At 42.7% G+C, this 21,092-nt stretch overlaps 1 protein-coding gene across 1 annotated transcript in view; it reads left to right on the top strand.

Annotated features, from left to right (window-relative positions):
- CPAMD8 (C3 and PZP like alpha-2-macroglobulin domain containing 8) overlaps positions 1–21,092 on the top strand; it is a 156,282-nt gene that overhangs the window by 46,525 nt on the left and 88,665 nt on the right. The window contains 9 exon segments of the mRNA XM_020969351.1: positions 2,162–2,332; positions 3,564–3,644; positions 3,646–3,693; positions 10,228–10,417; positions 11,762–11,925; positions 12,029–12,178; positions 13,825–13,989; positions 15,188–15,330; positions 17,379–17,441. Coding sequence (XP_020825010.1) covers positions 2,162–2,332; positions 3,564–3,644; positions 3,646–3,693; positions 10,228–10,417; positions 11,762–11,925; positions 12,029–12,178; positions 13,825–13,989; positions 15,188–15,330; positions 17,379–17,441 — 1,175 coding nt within the window.

Below are 21,092 nucleotides of genomic sequence, written 5' to 3'. Positions count from 1 at the left end.
AGTGATGTTGTAAGAATTAGAACTAATAGGAGGAACCACCAGAAAGAGGAAACAAAACACAACAGAAGAAAAAAATAGCCAATAGCATGCTTCAATCTGCTTTCAAACTCCATAGTTCTTTCTTTGGAGATGTCTTAGATTCTTGTATTGCTGAGAAGGGTTAAGTCTATCAATATTAGTCATTACACAACATGGCTGTTACTGTGTACAACGTTCTTCTGGTTCTGCTCACTTCGCTCAGCGTCACACCATACAAGTTTTTCCAGGTTTTTCTGAAGTCAGCCTGTTCATCATTTCTTATAGCACAATAGTATTCCATTACATTCATATACCACAACTTGTTCAGCCATTCCCCAGTTGATGGGCATCCTCTCCATTTCCAATTCTTTGCCACCACAAAAAGAGCTGCTATAAATATTTTTGTACATGTGGGTCCTTTTCCCATTTGTATGATCTGTCTGGGATATAGCCCTAGAAGTGCTATTGCTGGGTCAAAGGGTATGCACATTTTTATAGCCTTTTGGGCATAGTTCCAAATTGCTCTCCAAAATGGTTGGATCATTAGAATGTGAACTTCTTGACAGCAGGGCTGTCTTGCTTTTCTATTTGTATCCTTAGTGCCTAGCATTATTCATTCATTCCTTTTACTAATTCTATTTAATAATTTCTATTGTTTTATTGCTGTTGCTACTATAATCATTACTAATAGTAATGGAGAGAAGGAATATCCTTGCTTTATGTCTATTTTTACTGAGAAAGCTTTTTGTGTTTCTTCATTACAAATAAAGCTAGCTTTTGGTTTGACATTTGCAGTTTTTATCATATTAAGAATTGCCCTTTTATATTTATGATTTTAAAGGTTTTTAAATAAAAACTATATTTTATCTAAGACGTTCTGCCTCTGTTGATATAATTACATATTATAAGAGCACTGAATTTAGAATCATGTTTTAATTCAGGCTCTGCTACTTACTATCTATGTGACTGTAGGCAATTTTTAAAAAATTAATTAAATTTTTATTGTAAAAATCAACAAACATTCATATGTCCATATACAAAGAACAGAAAAAGAGGACTGTATATAGAAACATGAATTTGTTATATACAGCTTGGGATTTTTAAAAGTACATATTCAATTGAACATGATAGTGCCAACACTGCCCTACTTTTCTGTATTCTTTTCTGAACTTACTTCTCTCTTTTGTGTGTTTTTAAATGTTCCATTGATATGCTTTTCTTTTTTTTAATCATTACTGCTCCCTACACACACACACACACACACACACACACACACACCCTCCTGCCAGAAACAGAAGTCCTCCCCGTAGCGTGGAAGCATAGTTGAGCAGGTATTGTCATATGAAAATGTATTATCTCCTTCTACACCAACAGCCTATCATCTCTCTGCCGAGAGGTGACGAGTAGACTTCTTGGAGTTAAAATTGTTTATAACATTGGTCATAGTTCTTAGGTCTTTCAAATTTGTTTTCCTTTATAATGTTATAATCATCGTATAAATTATTTTCCTGGTTCTGCTCACTTCACTGTGTATCAGTTCATGTACATCTTCCCAAGTTTCTCTGAATCTATCTTTATATTATTTATGTTATATATGTATAAAATAATATATATTATATTCCATCTGTCCTTTATATCCCATTCATATATCATAATTTATTCAGTCATTCTCCAGTTGTTGAGCACCCACTTTACTTCCAAGCCTTTGCTACAGTAAAGAGTGCTGCTATTAATATAGGTCTTTTCTCTTTAGCATATATGCCTCACAGTGGTATCATTTGGCCAACAGGTATGTATAGTAGTAATTTGGGAGGATTTAGTTCCCAAACTTTTACTTGTAAAACACTGTCTCATTAGTCCATATTCTAGTGTGGTTAACTGCTTTTTCTTGAATCATCAAGTGTGTAATTATAAATTATTTTAAAAAACATACATTCCTAGGGGCAGCTAGGTGGCACGGTAGATAGAGCACTGGCCCTGGATTCAGGAGGACCTGAATTCAAATGCAGCGTCAGACACATAACACTTACTAGCTGTACGACCCTGGGCAAGTCACTTAACCCCATTGTCTAGACCAAAAAAAAATAAAAATAAAAATAAAAATGTACGTTCCTAAATGTTCTGTTGTTTAAATGCTGTCCAGGTGGAAGCATCTTACCCTGATGGCACCCCAGCCGATGGAGTGTTAGTCCGCATCAAAGCTGAGTTGACTCCAAAGGACAATGTTTACACCAGTGAATTACTTTCTCAAGGAGGTGTAGTGGATTTTGAGATCCCCACAATCCCCCCCACTGCCCAGTATGTTTGGCTAGAGGTGAGTATACCTTGTCATTTAGGCGTAAGCATAAGGGGACTTCCTGTGTTAAAGGGGAACTTGGCATATATGTTGGAGAACAACTTTGGCTTTGTTATTTATGTATATGTGACACGTGTACATATATGTGTATGCATGTGTGTATCTAGGATGGAAGGAAATAAGCATTTATTAAATGCCTACTGTGTGCCAGGTACTGTGCTAAGGACTTTAAAATATTGTCTCATTTGCTCCTCACAACAACCCTGGGAGGGCGGTGCTGTTATGATCCCCAATTTTCAGATGAGGAAACTGAAGTAAACAGAGTTAAAGCGACTTGCTCAGGGTCACACAGCTAGGAAGTGTCTGAGACTGAATTTGAACTCACGTCTTCCTGACACCAGGTCCAAGGGTCTCTCTACTTTGTCGCTGTTAAGAGTACCTCCCCAGGAGTTCTCGATACCAGTGAAACCACAAGTCCAGACCCAAAAAATCATATTTATCAAGTGTAGTATCTTCTCTGTCACAGACATAGAGAGCTGGGCCCTTGGGTATGTTTGAGATGGAGTGATTATTGTGTGTGAGACAGACAGAATTCATATGACTATTCCAACACATTTGGAATGACCATCCAGTTGTGTGCACAGTGGATAGTCAAGATTGAGGAGTAAGTTGAAGGCAGGAAGCATGTCCACATGTCTGCCCTTAGAGCTGGTTCCGTGTTTAGATTAAACAGAGGAGGAAGATCATCTGAGTCAGATCCTCGAATGGATTCCCTGTTGGATGCATGGAGATGTATTCCAGGACTGAAAAGATGTGGACTCTGAGTCCCGGTGTTGCTGCCCAGAGGGCAGTGTGAGCATTTTGGGAGGTGGGGTGTTTATGAGGCACTGGCAGGTGTAAATATCAGATGAACGGTTCTGAAGCCATCTCCACACAGGAAAGGAGAGTGTTCAGGGAGAAGCCAAAGGACCCGAGCTTGGATGGGAGCATAATTGGTGGTGAGTGGGAAGTGACTGTGAGTGTGTAAGTCCATGTCAGAGAAAGGAGACTCTGCTGAGTGAACCAGCCCCAACCCTAGTCTTTTGCCCCTGGTGCTACTACTTCTGGGTCTGAGCCATTTTGGCTTTTTTGGAATAATGTGGAAGAACCATTGAGCTGTAAGTTGGAATACCAGCAAGATCACAGGAACAGAGGCAGGAGAATGACTGGAAAACATGTGCATTAATATTCAAATGTATTTTTTCTTCAGACAAAAGTGTTAGCAATTGATGGAAAACCTGCTGGGAACCAGTACCTCCCCAACTATTTATCTATTAGCAGCTGGTACTCCCCCAAGTAAATGCTACCTACAGCTCCAGGCTCCTGACTCATCCTTTCAGGTAAGGATTGCCTTGCACTCTACAATGATGGATCTAACAGGATGAAATTTAATGGGGACAAATATAATGTCCAGTTCTTGGGTTTAAAAAATCAGCTGTACAAGCATAGAATGGAGGAACCCTCACTGAGGCCTGTGCTGAGGTTACTTGAATAGCATGGGGCCTTTGGTGGAGCGCAAGCTCACTACAAGTCAGCAGTGTGATGTTGCAGCCAAGAAAGCTGAAATGTCTCAGAGAACCACAGGGCCCAGCCCGAAGGAGGTGAGAGTCCAGCCCTCTCTGTGCTCAGTTCTGGGTGCCACATTTTAGGAAGGACCTCGACAAGTAGTGTATGAGCGAGTGGGGGAAGGGCAACCAGATCAGGAGAAAACCAGAGACCACGAGATACAGGGGTCGGCAAACTGTGACCTACGGGGCTGGATCCAGCCCACCACTTGTTTGTGTCCCACCCATGGGCCAAATATGATTTTTACATTTGGTAGTTTACTGACCACTGGTTTAAAGGAATGGAGAATGTTTAGTTTAGAGAAGAGGAAAACTTAGTGGGGGCCATAATCTGTGTTCAGCTCTCTGCAGGGCTGTCCTGTGGAATGGGGATTAGCTTTGTTCTGCTTGGCAGACAAAACTAGGAGCAGTGCAAAAGCAGATTTTTACATCAGTGCAAAGAAAAAATTCCTGACGATTAGAGCTACCTATCCAAAAGGAGAATGGGCTGCCCCACAAAGTAGTGCGTTACCAAACACCACATGTCTCATGGAGATTGCATGGATGTATGTACGTACCTCTTGTTAAGTGCAGGATGGATGAGATGGCTTTTGTGGTCCTTTCCAGTTCTCAGATTCTGTGACTCCAAGCTACTTTAAAAGCACTGTGATTTTGTTATATTGGCTCTTCCCTCCACTGAGCCCTTGAAGAGTCACCATGGCTGTCAAGCCAGCCCCTGTGGCCAGCCTTTGAGTAAAGGCTGAGGTGATCCTTGGCTAACAGGCTGTGTGCACAAGTCCAGTGCTGGCTTCATACTTGGACCCTTTCTGGGTTGGTAGGACACACCTTCCGGAATGGTTGCTCTACTCGCTTGGCTGTCTTCCCATCACACTGCTAGACACTGGCAGAGGATGATGGTGGAAGACTGTCATCAGGGCTCTTTAATCCTGGTGACAGACAATGGATCTCTGTGCTGAAGACAGAGAATCCTTTCCCAGCATTGTAGGAAAGCCAAGGCAAGAGCTGAGTTTTGAGTTTGTGTCTTGTTTCTTGGGGGCTCTGCTTAGATCTACCCTGGCTTTGTAGAAAAGCATCATTAGTCTATCCACAGAAAACGACTCCTCTCTGTCACCCAGTGAAGAGCAACTCCCCTTTACAAGTATTTCATGGTCACAAAGTGTTTTCCCATCCATCATCTCATCTGATCCTCACAAAATCCTGAGTTAGTTCTTCCTGTCCTTGTTTTACAGGGAATGACTCTGAGGTTCGGGGCCGGGGGGGGGGCGGGCGTTAATCCACACAGATAAGAAGTATGAGAGCTGTAAGACGAACCTAACCAATTTTCTGTCTCCAAATACAATATTCTCTCTACTGCTTTAGGAATTTTGGAACTAGCTGGATCAGGAACATATATTTAGAGCCTATGGGACTTTAAAGATCATCTGATTCAACTCTTATTTTACATATGAGGAAACTGAGCCCCAAAGAACCTAAATGATTTACCAAAGTCCCCCAAGTAATAAGAGGCAAAGTCAGGATTTGAACTCATCTAAATCCAGGATTTTTTTCTGTGGCAGGATGTTGAAATATTAGAGATAATCCAGTCTAACCCCCTAATTTTGTAATTGAGGAAACTGAGGCCCAGAGAAGGGAAGGGACATGTCAGAGGTCACAGAGCAAGTCAGTTTTGGAGCTTGGAGTAGAACTTCCCATGGAATATCTTTTCCCCACCCCTGGATGACCCCACAGACCGCTCCCCTGCCCCAGTTCTAACCCCTGGGATCCCATGCTGCCTCTGTAACAATTTCACATTGACATTGGGCACTTGTATGCGTGAGTCAGGCAAGGGGGCAAAGTTCCATTGTTCTCCGGGCTGCATTCCTTGTCGGTGGCCTCACAGCCAGCCTGTGCTGAAGGTTCTCCCTGGGTTCTAGCCAAGGTGTTGCTTGTTAGTGATAACCAATTACTATAGACTTTGAATCTCTACAAATGGCACCTGTCAGTATCTTGAGAACGGTGCTTCACAGTCACAGAAGCTAAAGCCCAGATGTGAGGCTGCTCATCTCAAGGTGAGGGTCAGTTCAGTCTAAATGAGGTTTTGTAGCTACTGCATTTTACATGAATTGAATGGGTAGTTCATATTTTACAGGACTTCCTTGGGAAGGAAACACAAATGGGATTCTGCACAGCTAATCTGGACACATTGTTCTTGTTATGCTCTGATTTAAACCAATTCCACTGTGGGAAAGCTGGAAAAGGCCTTTCTTACAACTGTGGGAACAGAGGCTCTTCAGCTCCCGTTACTGTGTGTTCCAATTAGCCAAAGACTTTTTGCAGAAACAATTCCATCATTTCATCCAGAAGCTTTATTAGTATGTTAGCAGGCACTGTCTTATGAATTATTCACATGATGAATTTTTAATTGTGTTTCTAGCCAAGTAAAAATGTTCTCTTTTCCAATCGGAAATTCTTAGGATGTAGATGAGTGCTTAGGCCAGTTTTGAGGTTGTCATCTTATGAACTCTAGGATGTAAATACATTTATCACATGACTTCTTTGGGATTTAGGATTATGTGTCCCAGCTATGTTAATGATTACAATGTGAGTTAATGTCAGAGCTGGAAGGGCCCTCAGAGGTCATCTTTTCCAACACCCTTTATTCTACAGGTAAGAAAATGGAAGTCCACAAGGTTCGTGATTTGTCCGGGTCTGTATAGCTGATTAATGGATGAGATGGAACTAGAACCCAAGCATCCTCTCTCCTAGACTAGGAGGGCTAGGAGGTTCTTGTCTTAGGATCTTCTCTTCTTTTTCTTTCCCTTGCTTCTCTTGGGCCATCTTGAGGAACAGGAAGTAAGTTTCTGTCACATGGCTCTAAAGTGACAGGATCACAGATTTGTCTTAATAGGAAGACAAACTTCTAGCAGTGAGAGATCTGAAAATAAAATGGGTTGCCTTTGAGATGTTGTACTCGCTGTCACCAGTGCCGAGCTTGAACTGCCATTTGTTGATATACTTTTCTTTAAAAAAAAAATTTTGTCCCCATCACTTCCCTGACTCCTACAAAAAAAAAGAAGCCCTCTCTTATAACAAATCAATCAAACCAACGCATGGGCCATAGCTAAAAGGTCAAGCCTCGTTCTGTACGTGCAGGCCTCCACTTCTCTGCCAGGAGATGGAAGGCTGGCAGGCATCATCATTGGTCTTCTGCCAAAGTGTGACCGCAGGCCCTGCTTTGATTGGTGCTTTGAAGTCTTTCGGACCTGCTTCCTCAGTCCTTTGGCCTGTGTGTTAATTGTCCACCTGGTTCTGCTCTTTTCCCTCTGTTTCACGTATACGAGTGTTCCCAGGTTTTTCATTTAGTTCAGTGCAGTAATGTTCCACCGCATTCATGAACCACACTTAGTTTAGCCATTCTCTAAGTAATGGGCGCCCGTTTTGTTTTGGCCGATCTTTTGATGGGGTGGGGGTGGGGTGCATTAGGTGACCTCTAAAGGTTCTTCCAGCTCTTAAAACTCTTTAATTTTATTTTAGCTAAATGTGATTGTAATATGTTGTCATGGCCCTAGAGACAAGACAAGAAAATAGACCCCACTCTGTTCCTTTGAGAAGTGGAGAGGTGAAGGCTGTGGGTGTGGAATGTTGCCTGTGATGTTAGACATGGCTGCTGAGGTGTTTTTCTTTTCTTATACATATATACATATGCATGTATAATACATACATATTTTTTTTTATTGTTACAAGAGAAGGCTCACTTGGGACTGGGTAAGGAGGGCAAAGGAGTGAGCTGGAAATAATTGTAATGTAAAAGGTATAAAAACATCACTAAAACTTTAATTTTTTTAAAAAAATCCATCATCCTATAATTTAATATTATTTACTTTTATTTCTATGGTTCAAAGTAGAAGATCTTACCAGGTCAGATTTATTTTTTATTTTTTAATAATTATTTTTCCCCAATTATATGTAAAAAACAATTTTTAACATCCATTTAAAAAAAAATTTGAATTCCAAGTTCTTTCCCTCCTTTCCTCTCCTCCACACCTCCCTGAGATGGTAAGTAATCTGATAGGGGTTGTAATGTGCAGTCATATAAAATATGTTTCCATATTAGTCATTTTGTGGAGGAAAAAAGAAGGAAAAATAGTATGTTTCAGTCTGTATTCAGACTCTATCAGTTCTTCCTCTGGAGGCAGATAGCATTTTTCATCATGAATCTTTTGGGATTGTCTTGGATCATTGTATTGCTGAGAATATGTAAATCATTCACAATTGATCATCATACAATATTGCTGTTACTGTGTACACTGTTCTGGTTCTGCTCACTTAACTTTGCATCAGTTCATTTAAGTCTTTCCAGGCTTTTCTGAAATTATCAGTCAGATTTCTTAATAGTAAAATCAATAGCTGACATTTACGTAACACTTAAATAACATGTAGCATAGCCACTTGCATGTAGTAGGTGATAACAAGTTAATAAGCATTTGTGATTGAACACATCATCTCATTTGTGTTAGTACAGTAAGTGAGGTGGGAGAATTGAGCTGTAGAGGAGTAAGAAAGCAGCTGCTGCCGTCACGGCTCTGAGAAGGGCACCAGCTTTCCTCTCTTGCCAGGAAAAGCCATTATTCCTAGTGTTTCCTCACACTTTTGCAACTTCTGACTGTCAGGGCTCCCAAACCTCTGACTCAGACAGATTCCAAGAGAAAGGGAAGAGTCAATGGGTCAGTGAAAGTGGTGGGGTTTAGGGGCAGCTAGGTGGCGCAGTGGATAGAGCACCGGCCCTGAAGTCAGGAGTACCTGAGTTCAAATCCGGCCTCAGACCAAACACTTGACACACTTACTAGCTGTGTGACCCTGGGCAAGTCACTTAACCCCAATTGCCTAAAAAAAAAAAGGTTTAAAAAAAAAGTGGTGGGGTGGACAGCACCTCCATGGAACTATCTGGTGAGATGGGACCAGAATTGTTGTGCTCATCAGAGAGAAGAGGAACAGAGAGATCATATGAGGCTGATGGTAGCACCGTGGATGGAGCCTGGGCCCAGAGTCAGGAAGACTGATCTGAAATCTAGCCTCAGACACTTCCTAACTGTGTGACTCTGAGCAAGTAATTTAACTGCTATTTGCCTCAGTTTCCTCAGCAGTGAAATGGGGATAATAATAGCACCCACTTCTCAGGGTTTTGTGAGAGTCAAATGAGATAACATTTGCAAAGCACCTATCACAGTGACCAGCACAGAGTAGCTGCTACGTAAGTGCTAGTTATTAGATCAATGATTTGTCCAAGGAAACACAGCTAGTAAATAAATGACTGGACCAGGGCTTGAATCTGGGCCTGCTGGTCCATAAGACCTGTGTGACCTTGGGCAAGTTCCTTAACCTCCTCCATGGGCCCCACTATCCTTATCTCTAATGTGAGGGGATTGGCATAGCCTCAGAAGTCCCTTCCTGCAATGCATCTGTGCCTCTGTGACTCCTTCCTGCCCTGGGCCTGGGTGGGTAATCTTCATAAAGCACAGGAAAGACCCCAGGCAGCCAAGGCTGATCTTGCTGACATGATGTCCAGTATGGCTGCTTGAGGAAAGGTTTTTCAGCAGCCAAACTGAACGGAGCAGTTTGAGTGACGTAAGCATTGGAAGTAACCACAGAGGACATCAGGCTCAGCCCCTACCTGAGGCGGGAATCTTTTCTGCAGTGTTTCTGGTAGGAGGGCAGCCTCCTTTTGCTGCCCATCCGTCTGATGGTTAGGAAGTTCTCCCTTAAATTGAGGGATGGACTCTGTCTCCCTGAAGCCCCTTGTCCTGCCCACCTAGGCCATGCAAAACAAGTCCTTTCCCTTTACCACATGGTGGCTTGTCAGATGTTTGAAGCAGGTGAACCTGGCCCACCTAATCCTCTAGTCTAAACATCCCATTTTCTTCTTTCTGGTCTCTGTCCTCTGGATATGATCTAGATGATCAAGGTCCCCCTTCAGATGTGGCTTCCAGAGTGAGCAGGTCAGAGCAGGGAAGAGGGCAGTGGGATTGTCACACAGGACATGTGGGAACTCTCAGATCTGAGCCCCATCTGAAAGCTGTAGGACCTCATCTGTGACGTGCCCCACTGATGCATTCCTTCATGTGCTAGGCTCCATCAAGGCAAAGCAAACAGATTCTGTTCTAAGACAGAGAGCGGAGGGCATCTATGCCCACCTCTGGACATCTCAACGTTGTGTCGTTTTGTCTGGGGACTTGGGAGGGCTCAGGGTCATTGACATCTACGTGTGTTCGTATCATCTGTTTCTGTTTAGCATAACTCAGGTTCCCTCTCAGCTGCTGTCTCTTCCCTAAGGTGGGGGACGAAGTCCATTTTCCCGTAAAGTCCACCTGTCCTTGTGATTTTACTTTATATTATGAAGTTGCATCACGAGGCAACATTGTGCAGTCAGGCCTACAGCCTGCCAATGTCACACAGCAAAGAAGCAAGAGAGATGTACCCCCCTCAGACCAGACCAGCAATGTAACCCACCTCCCAGGAACAGGTGAGTACAGTCACAATGGAGCAATTAAAACCTTACTCTGTTCACAGCCCTTGCCTTGTCAGGCACCATCAGTGGCTCCCCAGTACCGTCAGGAGAAAGTCCTAACTCCATAGTTAGGCAGTCAAGGCCATGCACAGTCTGGGCCTAACCTAAATTTTCAAAGATATTACCTGATATTCTCTAACATAAACATAAGCCAGGTGGTCACACCAGTCCCTAAGTGTCCACTCTTTAAGCCTTGCTCATACCATTCCCCCATTGGTAATTCCCTTTCTCCATAATAGTATTATTAAGCTGAACACTATACTAGGCTAAAAAAAACCTAAGCAGATAAATGAAGCATGGTGCCTGCCTTTACAGGGCTTACATTCTAGGAAGAGATAAGGCACATATATAGACAGATGTGGCACAAATTAGATTTTGGCCATGTGAAGAATAACTTCCAGTTCTGTAGAGCTTGAAGGTCTCTTTCCTGTGAGGGAAAACTAAGAAAAATGCTTTTTTCCCCACCCAACCCTGTGAGGTAGATGGGACATGTATTATCATCTCTATTTTATAGAGGGGTAAACTGAGAACCAGAAAGACAAAGTGAATTATCCAGTAAATGGTGGAGCCAGAGTTTATTGACTCCAAGCCCGAAGCTTCTTCTACCCTTAGGATATGCTATAGCCTAAGTGAGATGGATTTCCTTTCCCTTTTGGGGGCCTTTAAAGGCTTGTTAGAGAAGGTGACCTTTGAGCTGGGCCTTGAAAGATGAGTAGGGTGTTCACAGATGGATGTCAGTGGAGTCAGGGGGAGAATGATGTTGTCATGAGTGTTACCTGGAGCAGGTGAAGCACTTACATCAGAGTTGGTACTACATGGACATCTTATCTATAGTGTATGTGGTTTTTCCCCCTTTTACTAGAATCTACAACTAAAAAGGTGATGTGGAGAAACCAGTAATCAGAACTAGCATTTTCCTAGTCAAGTATCATGATTTAAGTCCCAGAGCCTTCCAAGCAGCTAGAGGGCTCCCAGAAAGTCCAGGGAGAGTGGTAAAGGGGAATTTGGGTGCTGTTGGTACATTTTAGCTCAAAAGCAATTCAAGTGTATCACAGGAGGAACAGAATTACCCGACCCTGGAGAAGGGAATAGGAGCTTTGGGTTCAAATAGGAAAGTATATTTTCTCAAGGTTGCTATCAAACATCCAGAAGACGTTTAGTACTAGAGTTGGCATTAAGGGTTAGGGGGTTTCTTTTTTGCATCCACATCATTTTAATACTTTCAAGTTTTCTGGCCAAGTTTGGAATTTAATCATTTAAATTTTTAGCAAAATAATGTGTCTTGCTCAACTTCTCCAGAGACCCCAGCTGCTGAGGTTGAGGTGTGTGTGACATACCTACATCTCCGAGTCACTCCCAGCATGGCTCCTCTCAGCCACCTGTTGGCATACTATGTAAGGGAGAATGGGGAAGGAATCACAGACAGTCTGCAGTTGGCAGTCCAAGCCTCATTTGAAAACCAGGTAGGGTGACCTAAGAGTGGGAAGGAAAACAGAGGGAGTGAAGTTTGCTTGGCATGGGGCTGGGGTTTCCTGCTAGCTGTGAGTGGGAAGTGTCTCTGCTCAGGTTTCAGTGACATATTCCTCCAATGAGACAAGACCTGGAGATGTGGTTGACGTGAAGGTCCGAGGTGCTCACAGAAGCTGTGTCTGTATTGGGACCGTCGATAAGAGTATCTATCTCCTCAAGACAGGATTTCAGCTGACCCCTGCCCAGGTAAGGAGGTAGGGGCCTAAAGCTGAAGGCTGCCAAAGTTCAGTTACCAATACTCATCACCGTCAACAGCCAACCTGGTGGCTTTGAAAGCGCTTCGTAGTCTGGCCCCAGCCTTCCTTTTCAGCCTGTTCTTCTGTTACTCCACTATCAGAACCCAATATTTCACCCAAATTGGTCAGAGCAGATTTTGTATTCTCTCTCCTGTTTTTGCTCATATTGTATCCTCCGCAGGAATGCTGTCTCTCCTTTCTTTACTCATCAGAATCATTTCTAGCCTTTAAGGGCCAACTTAAAATCAACCTATTTTAGGCCATGTCTCCTGACCATCTACCCCAAAGGGAGTTCTGTGTTCCATCGTCTCTTCTAACATTCACTGACCACTCATTTAGCACATGTCATATTCCTAATTTTGTTATTGTTGCTTTTCAGTCATTTTTCAGTTATGTCTGACTCTCCATGGCCCCATTTGGGGTTTTCTTGGCAAAGATACTGGAGTGGTTTGCCATTTCCTTCTCCAGCTCATTTTACAGATGAGGAAACTGAGGCAGACACGGTGAAGTGACTTATCTAGGGCCACACAGCTAGTAAGAGTCTGAGGCCAGATTTGAATTCACGAGGTTGAGTCTTCCTGACTCTAGGCCCAGCGCTCTATCCACTGCACCACCTACCTGCTCATATTCCTAATTAACTTTATGTTATTATCTAGCTTTCTCATCTTATCCATATGCAGATGTGTTTTATCTCCCCAACTATGCTGTAACCTTTTTTGAAAGTTATCCTCCCTAACACTTAGTACAAGCTTCTAAAACTTCGATACTTGGAAAGATCTGTAACTCCCTATCAAACATGGGCCATCCCTCCACTGATGCGGATTGTAGCCCTGCTCTGCCTCTGTGAGCAGATTCCATGATTTACTTACCTCAGTATTACAAAGAACAGTGATTTTGTCATTGTGAGTACTCACTATACTAACATTTATGCCAACCCTTCTGTAACATAGTTGATAGTCTTTGAATTGCCATGGGTAAAAAAAAAAAATAATCATCCTCTGGTGGTCAGCCCTACCCCCACCCTAATGGTGAGTCTCTCTGCACTTTGCTTGGCTGGTAGTTATGTTACTGACACAATTTATTTCTGAACCCTTTCCAATTTAGAAGGCTCTGCCAAAGCTCCAGGGCCCTCACCTCACCTCAATGAGACACTGAGAGACTTAGCTATCACAATTGTAACAGGTGCCTTGGCACCAGGGATGGCCTCTTTCCTCACCTCTGCTTTTCAGAACCTTTAACTGCCTCCAAAGCTCAGTTTTTTTAAGTGCCACCTCCTCCTACACAAGGTATATCCTGACCTTCCCCCTTAATCTTCTCTCTTTCCTCAAACTACCTTATTATTACTTATCTGTGAACATGCTGTTCTTCCCAACTAGTGTAATCTCTTTGAGGGAGGGGACTGTGTCATTTCTGTCTTTGTATCACGAAGGCCTAGCATTGTACCTTGCACAGAAGAGATGTGTGATAAGTGTTTTGTAATTGAACTGAATAGGTCAAAAGTATTTTTGAATAATTCCTGACCCTGTCCTCTTTTCTTTCTTGCGTCTCTCACCTTCCTTTTCTCTTCTCTTCCTCCTTCTTCCTGGTTGCGTACAGGTTTTCCAAGAATTAATGGAATATGACGTTTCTGATACCTTTGGGATGCCCAAGGAAGATGGGCATTTCTGGTGGCCAGGGATGTCCACCCACAGACGCCGTCGCCGCTCCTCTGTTTTCCCGTGGCACTGGGATATTGCAAAAGATGCACGATTTGCATTTATTGTAAGCAATACTGTCCTTAGCTCCTCTCCTCCTTTTCCAAAAGGCCTTTTTGAAATGTATTGAGCTAAGATATTAACTGCACCAAGCAACATGTATCAAAGGAAAAATTGGGAGCTGAAAATTTGGCTAACTTTTTGGTGAATGTAGGCTTGTAGAAAAAATGCTGGACTTGTAGTCAGAAGCCTGGGGCCTGGGTTCTGTTTCTGACATGTACTTAGACAAGTCATTTTTCCTCTCTTGCTTCCTCATCCATAAAGTGGGCATAATATTACTTTTCCTACCCATCTCACAGGGCTGTAAGGACAATGCTTTTGGTGAGGGGTTCAGTCTTCTTTCCTAGACCCACCCACACCTTCGATCTTCTGTCATTACTGCTCCCAGCCCAATAGAGTCCGTCACTACCACCAGGCTTGAGCTGTGGCAGGTTTTCCCTCCTTACATCCAGTGCACCTTTCTTCGTTCACTAGTATCCCCTGGATCTGGCGATCTGGCCGTGTCATCCCTTCGCTCAGAAATCTTCAGAGGTTCTTTCTTGCCTGCCTTTGCATGGCAGCTCCTACCAGCAAATGTTTATTGGACCGAATGGAATCTGGGCCTTATTTTGGTTTTGTTTTGCTGATCTTTTCGGAAGAACTCATTCCTGAAAATGGGTTAATATAGGCATGTACATTCTCAACTGTTATCTGATCCCAAATGAAACCTGTAAGGGAGGCTGTATAAATATTACTCTCCCTATTTTATACACGAGGAAACCAGGGTTAAAAGTGATTGTGACACGCCAAAAGTCACATGTCTAATGAGTGATGAAGCTGGGATTCAAACTCATGTCTTCTGACTCCAGGCTCAGTGTTTTTCCTAGCCTCAGTGGTGACAGTAAAAGACTTTCGAGAAAAGATTAAATCTTGTTAGGTTTATAGTGTGTTCTTTTGCTCCACAGAATTGGCAAGCCATGATCTGCTTATTAAGTTTCTAAGTGGACAGTTTAGTTATTCCCCCAAATGTGCTGGTTCTCCTTTGTCTGTGCCACCACTTGGATGCTAGAACGAATCAGATATGAAAATGTTTGATCTTGTTGTCTAGCACTGACAAGGGCTGGTGTGAAGACGGAGGTGTCTGGGGTTATATACTTGTCAGCCGTTCGGAGGACAACACAGTCATCAAAATGATGAAGCTCTTTTGGCTGTTTCCCTCCACTTAGGAAACTGGGCTGGTGGTCATGACCGATTTGGTCAGCTTGAACCACCGACAGGATGGGGACATGTACACGGACGAGGCTGTGCCAGCCTTTCAGCCACACACGGGGACGCTGGGCAGCACAGCACACTCAAAGATCATACCCAGGTAATGTGGGACTTGGGAAGCTGTTGGCCAGCACTACCTTAATGTGCCAGCTCGAAGATGAACCAGGTCTCTAGGTCAGAGCCTTAATAAATAAGAATGTGGGTGACGTGGAGGTAGATGAAATTCTGAGCAAATGTATTTTCTTACATTTGTGCTACCTTTCATTCATTCATTCAGTAAACATTTATTAAACTCCTATTATGTGGCATGCTATATACAGGGTAAATGTGAAATAATCAACAGAGGGAAGACAGTGGAATTAAGAAGGGTTAGGAAGGTTTTCTGAAGAAGGTGGGGTTTTAGTTGGGACTTAAAGGAAGCCAGGGAGGTCAGTAGTCAGAGCAGAGAAGGGAGAGCATTCCAGGCCTGAGGACAGCTAGAGACAATGCCTGGAGCCAAGAGATGAGTGTCTTGTTCATGGAACAGTGAGGGGGCCAGTGTTACAAGAGCAAAGAGTTGGGTAATAAGGTTAAGGAGACTGGAAAGGTAGGAGGGGGCAAGATTATGGAGGGTTTTGAAGGCCAAACAGAGCATTTTATGTTGATTCTGGAGGACATAGGGAGCCATTGGCATTTATTGAGTGGAGGAGGGTGGAGGGAGACAATATTGGACCTGCACTTTAGCTGCTGAATGGAGGATGGATTGGAGTGGGGAGAGACTTGAGGCGGGCAGACCCACCAGCAGCTAGTGCAATGATCCAGGCATGAAGTGATAAGCTCTAAGGTTCTAGGATTTTATCATCCTAAGATAAAAAGCTTCTGAAGATGAGAAGTTGTCACAATACAAAATCTGTAAATTCCAAATCTCTTTAGTGTGGAGAGAGTGTCAAAATAAAATGTGTACCAAGATGCTCTGGAACCAGAAAAGCTATGGATCAGTAAGAAGGAGATTTTTTTTGGGGGGGGGGTAAGGCAATTGGTGTTAAGTGACTTACCCAGAGTCACATAGCTAGTGAATGTTATGTGTCTGAAGCCTGATTTGAACTCAGGTCCTGACTCCAGGACCGATGCTCTCTCTACTGCGCTACCTAGCTGCCCCCAAGAAGGAGATTAAAAAAAACGACAGCAACAACCCAAAAGACCAAAACCAACCAACCGAACAAAAATAACTCAGTAAGAGTTTAAAAAAAACCCCATGAAGGAAGATTCTTTGAAAAATCCTCTTCCTCAGATTTTCTATTCAGAATGTCAGAATTGAAGAGGACCTTAGAACCCAGAGTGTCAAAGCTAGGAAGATCCTCTGAACATTTTGTCGGGATCCCTCCTTTGTCCCTTTTACACTACCTTATTTTTAACTGTCTGTATTTATGTCTCATCCCTCTAGGAAGCTTCTTAGGAGAAGAGATAGTATCATTTTTTTTTTGATTTAAATTTTTTTATTTTTTCCATGTGCTTTTGAGTTGAAAATTTTTCTCCCCTTTCCTCCTCCCCACCCTCCCCAGACGGTGCACAATCTGATATAGGCTTTACATTTACATACCCATTAAACATATTTTCACGTTAGTGAAGTTGTAAGTAAAAATTAAAACCAATAGGAGGAACCGAGATAGTATCATTTTTTAATCTTTGTTTATTAATTTATTTTGATTTATCAATAGTCACTTCCATAAGCTTTTGAGTTTTAAATTTTTCTCTCCCTCCCTCCCTAAGATGGTGAGCAATGTGATATAAGCTCATTTTTTTAAATCTTTGTATCAGTACCCCAGCTCAAGGCCTTGCACTTAGTAGGTACTTTATAAATGTTGAACAAAATTTAATTGCATGTAAAGAAAATGAACATAGCTTCTTTTGAACATTATAGTCATACTCAATTTTTGGCTTCTGCGTCTGATGTTTATTTGATAGAATATAAAAAGAACTGCGTTCAGTGAAAAGATGTATACATCATCATGGGGCAAGCCTTGTGTCAACTGGGCCCGCTGTCATTTCAGCCCTACCATTTTCCTTTTGTCCTCACTTGGGTACCTGGCCAACCTGGCCCAGGCCAGAGGCCTCTGTAAGCCATTTCCTTGTAACTTTTCCATTTTGTTTCTCTTCTTCTCTTGATAGAGCCGAGAAGAGAAAAAGGACTTTCTTCCCCGAAACATGGATGTGGCATTGTCTAAATATCAGGTACTCAGCCTTATTCCTTCCTTGTTTAATAAAAAAGCATTTGTTACTTGAAAACCAGAATTAAATGGGCATATTTTTTGACAACAGTTTTTCTACCTTTAGAAACATGAAGTACAGCTTAGAATCCACATTTGTCTTAAGAAGACTAATGTGGCCTTCTGAAGCCTATCAGTGAAATATAATAATAATAATAATAATAATACTTCATATGTCTAGAGCTCTTTATAATTTACAGTGAACAAAACCTTCATGATTCTTAAAATTCTCTCTTTTGGGGTAACATCCCTTATTTGGTTTTTATAACACGTTGATTAAGATGATTAAAATTCCACATACTATTAACTAGACCCGCCCCTGTAGTTCCTGTCTGCCTTGGGGATCTCCGCACTTTGGCTGGAGTCTCTTTCCTCACCCTTATTTTGTTTTAGTCATGTTTGAAGTGAAGGAGAATGAAGATGATTGATAGAGACCAGCGGTTGGCAAACTGTGGCCTGTGCCCTCCGACTCCCCTATATCAGCTTCTGATTGAGAGGATCTAGTCTCTACCCTATTTAAAACCAGGCATGTCTTCATCTTCTGTGGCCTCTCTCCTATTTAAAAACTGTTTAGTTCATATTCTTTTTTTTTTTTGGGTGAGGCAGTTGGGTTGAGTGACTTGCCCAGGGTCACACAGGTAGTAAGTGTCAGCTGTCTGAGGCCAGATTTGAACTCAGGTCTCCTGACTGCAGGGCCGGTGCTCCATCTGCCCCTAGGTCATCTTCATTCTGACAGTGAAAGAACTTTATTCTTGGTCCTTGGTTGAGGGAACTGGGAATGCTGGAGAAAAGCATACATGGCCAATTAAGTCATTGATAAACAGTTATTAAGCAGGTATTGTGTGCCAGGTATTATGCTAAGCCTGGGAATACTAATACAAGCAAAAAGGGAAGGGAAGGGAGCATTCATATAGCACTTGCTATGTGCCATACACTGTGCTAAGCACTTTTTATCCTCATGACAACCCTGCAAAGTAGGTGGTTATTATCCCTATTTTACAGTTGATGAAACTGAGGCAGAGGGTAAATGACTCTCCCAGGGTGACACAGCTAGTAAGTGTCTGAGACAGGATTAGAGCTTGGGTCTTCCTGATTCCAAGCCCAGCACTCTATCTACTGTGCTAGGCTGCTTCTCATAATGATGGCTACATTTATACAGCCCTTTTAACTTTGCAAAGTTTGTGTGTGTGTGTGTGTGTGTGTGTGTGTGTGTGTACACATACATATACATACACATATGTATGTGTGTATGTATATGTGTATATGCATATATATATTTTATTTTGATCCTCACAATAACCCTGGGAAGTAGGGGTTATTATTACCACCATTTCAGAGATGAGGACACTAAGGTCTAGAAAATTTAAGTGATTCACCCAAGGTCATACAGCTACAAAGTATCTGAGGTGGAGTTTAAACTCAGGTCTTCCTGACTGTAGATCCAAAACTCTAGCTTCTGCCCTGACCAAACTGCCTTAGCAATCCTGTCCTCAAGGAGATTACCTTCTAATGAGAGGAGACAACACACAAAAGGAAACTGAGGGCAAAGGTACCTGAGGGGATGGTAGAGAAAGTCTGAAGAGTCAGTAGTGGAATCTGGAGAGGATGAAGAAGAGGGACCCATGGTGGGGGACAGACATGGTTACTTTCCAAACATCTGAAGGAAAAGGGAGCAGACATGTCCTTCAGAAAAGTGACAGAAGGAAGTTATTGGGAGGCAGATTTCAGCATCAAAACTATTTGAAGTGGAACGAGCTCAAAAGTTAGTGAGTTCCCTGTACCTGGAGTTGTTCAGGCAGGGACTGGATGTCTGCTTTTGGGAGATGTTTTTGGAGAAGAAATTCCTGCTTCAACTAGGATTAGCCCCAGTGCCCTCTGAAGCCTCTTCCATCTCTAAGGTTCTAGAATTCTTTCAGTCTTTTTGTGATGACAGTCTGAAGCCCCTAATGGACTAGGAATTTTCCTGTGCTTGGGGCACAAGGCAGCATTTATGTGAATAAAACAACTCTTTACTCTCTTATCCCTTCTGTTCTTTGTTAGGTAATAAGCTTCTTGAGAGTAGACTCTGTCCTAGCTGTATGTGTATCTCCAGCCTAGTCAGCTAATTCATCCCAGAAACACTCAACTCCAAACTGCACTTCACATATTCCAAGAATCAGATGGAATATCTAGTTGCAAATTTGTTTGGTTTTTTTTAAGCTAAACAAATTATAAATGGGATAAAAAATGATTGAAGGGTCTTATCAACTAGTTCTCAATCACCAAATCAACAAATGATACAGAGATAATTGTCTGTAGACTTTATTTATGCTCAGAGCACAGACTCATCAGTATAAAAAAAAACAACACCAAACTTCAGAGAGCCCAGAGCATTGGCTTCACAACCTCATATAGAGTGTGAATACATAAGCAGCATAGAAAGATAGAATTTTACAGAAAGTAGGAGAAGAAAATAAAGGTATACATATCCCAAACAATGACCAAATGAAACTGGGGCTGGGACCTATTGTTGGCCAATCAATGAGCGCCAGAGTGATTTTAAGGCATGGTCCTTAAAAAAGAAATCTAGTCCATGAATCTCAAGTCATATTTTGAGGTTTCAGCAATCAAAATGTATATTCCTTTGGACAGAGCCCTACAGATAAGAATATGATTCCCTATGTGGACAGAGGGAGAGGAGGAAGGTAGAGAAGGAGGGAAGAAAGGAAGGAAGGAACGAACAAACGAACTAAGAAACTGTGTTGCCCAATTGGAACTGGCCATTTGGGTCCCCGGTGCAGCAACTACTACTCCTTACAGGTTATCGTTTGTCCTTCGTTCTTGAAGAGGACCATGACATCTGGAAGGTGATGTCATGACTTGCAAGTGAATTGCATTTAAGTGAGGCAGGGCTGTGCAAAGTCACCAGCCTCACTCTCTCCTCCAGAGCCATCTGGGTTCAGTGGCCAGACATAGATCAGGAGGACTGGAGATGGCCCCAGAGGCAGCGGGAGACCTTGGCCTTATTTGGGCTCTAACAGCTCAGAGTGAGTGTAAACAGCACTTGTTTCTGTTTTGGCCAGAAACCCTGAGGGTCTTCCCCTCCCAAGTTGGTTTTTTGTTTGTTTAATCATTTTTGACTAGGTAAAAGAGGCCATTCTTTGCCTCATTTCTTACTTAGCCTTAGATACCGAATGGGTGTTGCCTCAGACAAACTGAGACCTGGGAAAGACCTTAGCTTTAAAAGGCCAAGGTCCCCCACCACATCCAGGGCCATCTCCAGTCATTCTGATGTACGTCTTCCCATTGGACCCAGATGGCTCCAGAGGAGAAAGTGAGTCTGGTGACTTGCACAGCCCTGCCTTACTTAAATCCAATTTACTTGCACGTCATGACATCACCTGGAAACAAATAACAAAAAGGAGAAGGTAAGGACACCTGCCAGCTGTTCAAAGCAGGAGCAGTAGCTTCTTTCCCAGCCTTGATCTGCAGGGGTTCTGACCTGGGAGTTTTCAGGGACAATATTGGGAAACTCAGCATAAAGCAGGGGCAGTGGCCTCCTTCTGTGGCGAGAAGCCTGAGGCAGGGTTTCTTTCCCATCACCCTCTTTCCCTTATCATGGTGGCTGCAAGAAGCC

Source organism: Phascolarctos cinereus, unplaced genomic scaffold (genome assembly GCF_003287225.1).
Source record: "Phascolarctos cinereus isolate Bilbo 61053 unplaced genomic scaffold, phaCin_HiC Scaffold_4;HRSCAF=312, whole genome shotgun sequence".
NCBI classification, from domain to species: domain Eukaryota; kingdom Metazoa; phylum Chordata; class Mammalia; order Diprotodontia; family Phascolarctidae; genus Phascolarctos; species Phascolarctos cinereus.
The sequence above is the reverse complement of the archived record's forward strand: the minus strand, read 5'-3'. Positions and strand labels throughout refer to the sequence as shown.